Here is a 3,271-nt window from a genome sequence, read left to right as displayed (position 1 = left end):
GGCAACCGTCCATCTAACTATGAAAAGATGAGATCTAACTTGGTGACACCATCACACTTGTACAATGACGGCAACAGATCCGTCCATCTCTCCTTGGGGGTGCGGTGGATTTTCCACATAAACCGCACAGCCTGCCTTGATGTGAGTTTTGCTTGTACAAATAGCATGGATTGTCCACTAATATGGTCTACCTAAAGCAGATTTTACAAGCGAACAAGAGTCCGACTCCAAACAGTACATGACGATACACCAGTGATCTTCCTCAGGCAGGACTATGTGCTCACACGAGTCGGTCCCTAAGATTAATGACTGACCAAACCTTTTTAACTTTTTATGGCGAGTAATTCCCTGGGATGAAAATGTTGGAGCCGATGGGGTTGAGCCGGCTAAATTAGAATACCACTGTTTGAGTGGATGGGTTTTGTTCGTAAATAGTAAGTGGGGATTGTTTTAACTCCGGTTAAAGAAAAAGTGACGAGTTGAAAAAGAGGAAAAAGTGAAAATTAGGGTGAATTTAATTGAATAAATAACAAAGAGAGAAGGCAGAGCCGGTCTGCCAAAACCTCCTCCGCCTCAACAACAACCACACTCTCTCTCTCTCTCTCTGGAAGATCAGCAAAAGGTAGCAGCCAAGTATTTTTAGCCTGAACGGACTCCAGTAACTCTCCTGCCATTGCTAAAAAATCAACCCACCCTTCTGTCTCTCTCTATGATCTGTAGTTTCTGTTTTGTTATTCTTGTTCCATTGTGAGTGGGGAAAATGAGTAAAGAAGAAGACATCAAGTTCTTGAAGATCCAGGTACTTTTGTTCTCCTTCTAAAGGCGCAGATCCTGTAAATCATCTTCCCCTGTTTCCCTCTCTTCACTTTTTATGTTTTGTGTTTAATTTATTTCATGTAGTGTGGCTCTTCTGTTCTTATGCCAAATCTGGGTATTTCTTTATTGGCTTTCCTCTGCCCCCTGTTTCCTTGCTCTTGCAGACATGTGTGCTTAAAGTGAACATTCATTGTGATGGGTGTAAGCAAAAGGTGAAGAGGCTACTGCAAAAAATAGATGGTAAACACCAATCTTCAAAATTTGTAATTGTTCTTTACTACTCGTTCTAGTCTTTTTTTTGTTCAATTCGTCTTGTCTATTTTTAATATTCTGGTTCTGTTCTGTTTTGTTTATTTACTTGCTCTTCGTTGGATAATTTTGCAGGGGTCTACACGACCTCCATTGATTCAGAGCAGGGAAAGGTGACGGTCTCAGGTAATGTAGATCCAGCAACTCTGATCAAGAAGTTGGCAAAATCAGGAAAGCATGCAGAGTTGTGGGGTCAGAAAGGAAACCAACTCAACGCCCAGTTTCAAAAATTGCAACTTGAGAACAACAAGAACCAAAATGATGCTAAATCTCAAAAGGGTGGTAAAGATCAGAAGGGCCAACCACAGCAGCAACAACACCAACAGCAGCAGCAACAACAACAACAACAACAGCTTCTGCAGCAACGCCACTACCTGCTCCAGCAACAGCAGCTCCAGCAACAGCAGATGCTCCAGCAGCAGCAACAGATGGCGAACGGGTTGAAGGACATGAAGTTCCTTCCTCCACAGTTCAAAGATTTGAAGATCCCATTGAAGGACCCAAAATCCGTCAAGTTCAACATGCAAGATGTAGACGATTTTGATGAGGATGATGATGATGACTTCGATGACTATGATGATGATGAGGATGAGTTTGATGAGTTCGATGACGATGATATCGAAGAGTTCAACAAGATGCAGTCCATGAAGAACGCAAAGCCTCAGAAGCCGGTGAATGGGGGTCAAGTCATGAACGGTAACCATCATGGCATGAATGACAATGGTGGGAAGAAAGGTGGAGAGAATGGGAAAAAGGGTGGTGGGGGAGGAGGAGAAGCCACTGCCCAAAACAAAGGGGGTAAAGTTGATTCTAAAAATGGTGGTGGAGGTAAAAAAGGTGGGGGGAACAATGGTGGTAACAGTAACAGTCCCAATCAGGGCAGTGCTGGCAAAAATGGTGGTAAAAACGTTTGCTTTATCGATGTAAAAACCAGTGGTGGTGGTGATAACAATGGTAAGAATAAGATGTCTAATGGTGATAATGGTGGTGGTGGAAGCAATAATAAGCTCCCCAATAATGGTGGTGGTGGCGGCATCAATAATAATGGGGGCAAGAAGGGGGGTGGTAAAAACGAGGTTGGTGGTGGTCACCAAATGAATGGTATGGGCCGTGGTTTTCATAACATAGATGTTTGTACTAATGGTGGTCATGCTGCTGCTGGTGCTCATTTCGGTGGTGGTCAGATGGGGGCGAGCCATGGAGTCCCGGCCATGATGAACGCCGGTGGCCATTTTCAGGGAGCGACCCCGGAGTCTTTGGCCGGGAACCCCTACTACCAGCAGTACCTAGCCATGATGAACAACCGGCAGGTGGCTGCTGCTGCAAACGAGCGGTACCTGCAGATGGCCTACAGCCGGCCACCGGCCGCGGCCTTCGCCTACCAGCCCCCGCCCTCCGAGTCGGCCGAGTACGCCACCCATTTCTTTAGCGATGAGAACGCCAACAGCTGCTCCATGATGTGACGAACCGGGTCAAACATCCGGACCCTACCCAACCGGTTCTCGTGGGGGTGGCTCGGATTGGTAGTGGTAACGTTTGAGAGACAGGAAATGGTCTGTTTGGTGTACGAGGGGAAAATGGTTTGGGTTTTCTTCTCTTTCTTTTTGGTTGGGTTGGTTGGCTTATATTTTCATTGTTACCAAAGATATCCATATTAATATATTTATATAGAAATAGCTGGTTAAGTGTATGTTTTCTCCTTTCTCTTTACTCTTTTCCTTTTTGTTTTTAGGGTTAGGGACGTTGCTGTATTAGAATAATTTGATAGGACATGAATGTGCTGCAATGGCGTGAAGAGTGTGTGTTTTATTTTTTGGTGGTGTTGCTATGGTATATATGTTTATATTGACAGCTATAAGCCTATAACAATAATGAAATTTGGCTTCAGGCCGCATTACTTTGCACCATGGTGTCAGATTCAACAATTATGTTCAGCTATTTATGTCCTTTGCTCACATCTTCCCGTGGATTGCATGTGCTGCTTCATGCCCTTTGAGATTGATTGAGAGTTGAGTGGTGTGGAGTAAATACAGGAACCCATCCGATCCAACTACTTCATGTAAAGGTGGATTACACATTGACATCCAGTCTAGGTGGATTTGGTGGATTTCCCTTTTAGATAACTTTATTGCAGTCTGTAGATTAT

At 44.3% G+C, this 3,271-nt stretch overlaps 1 protein-coding gene across 1 annotated transcript; it reads left to right on the top strand.

Moving 5' to 3' along the window:
• The first annotated feature begins 760 nt into the window (after positions 1-760).
• On the top strand, positions 761-2,811 carry LOC149833823 (uncharacterized). Its single transcript, XM_090009873.1, has 3 exons — positions 761-799; positions 981-1,056; positions 1,201-2,811. Exons 1-3 carry the CDS (start codon positions 761-763, stop codon positions 2,586-2,588), a joined length of 1,503 nt encoding a protein of 500 aa, XP_089865999.1. The 3' UTR covers positions 2,589-2,811.
• The last annotated feature ends 460 nt before the right edge of the window (positions 2,812-3,271 follow it).

This window comes from Nuphar pumila, chromosome 6 (assembly GCF_984573655.1).
Source record: "Nuphar pumila chromosome 6, dmNupPumi1.hap1.1, whole genome shotgun sequence".
Taxonomy (NCBI): Eukaryota; Viridiplantae; Streptophyta; class Magnoliopsida; order Nymphaeales; family Nymphaeaceae; genus Nuphar; species Nuphar pumila.
Note: the sequence above shows the minus strand (reverse complement) of the source record. Positions and strands in the feature narration are given on the sequence as shown.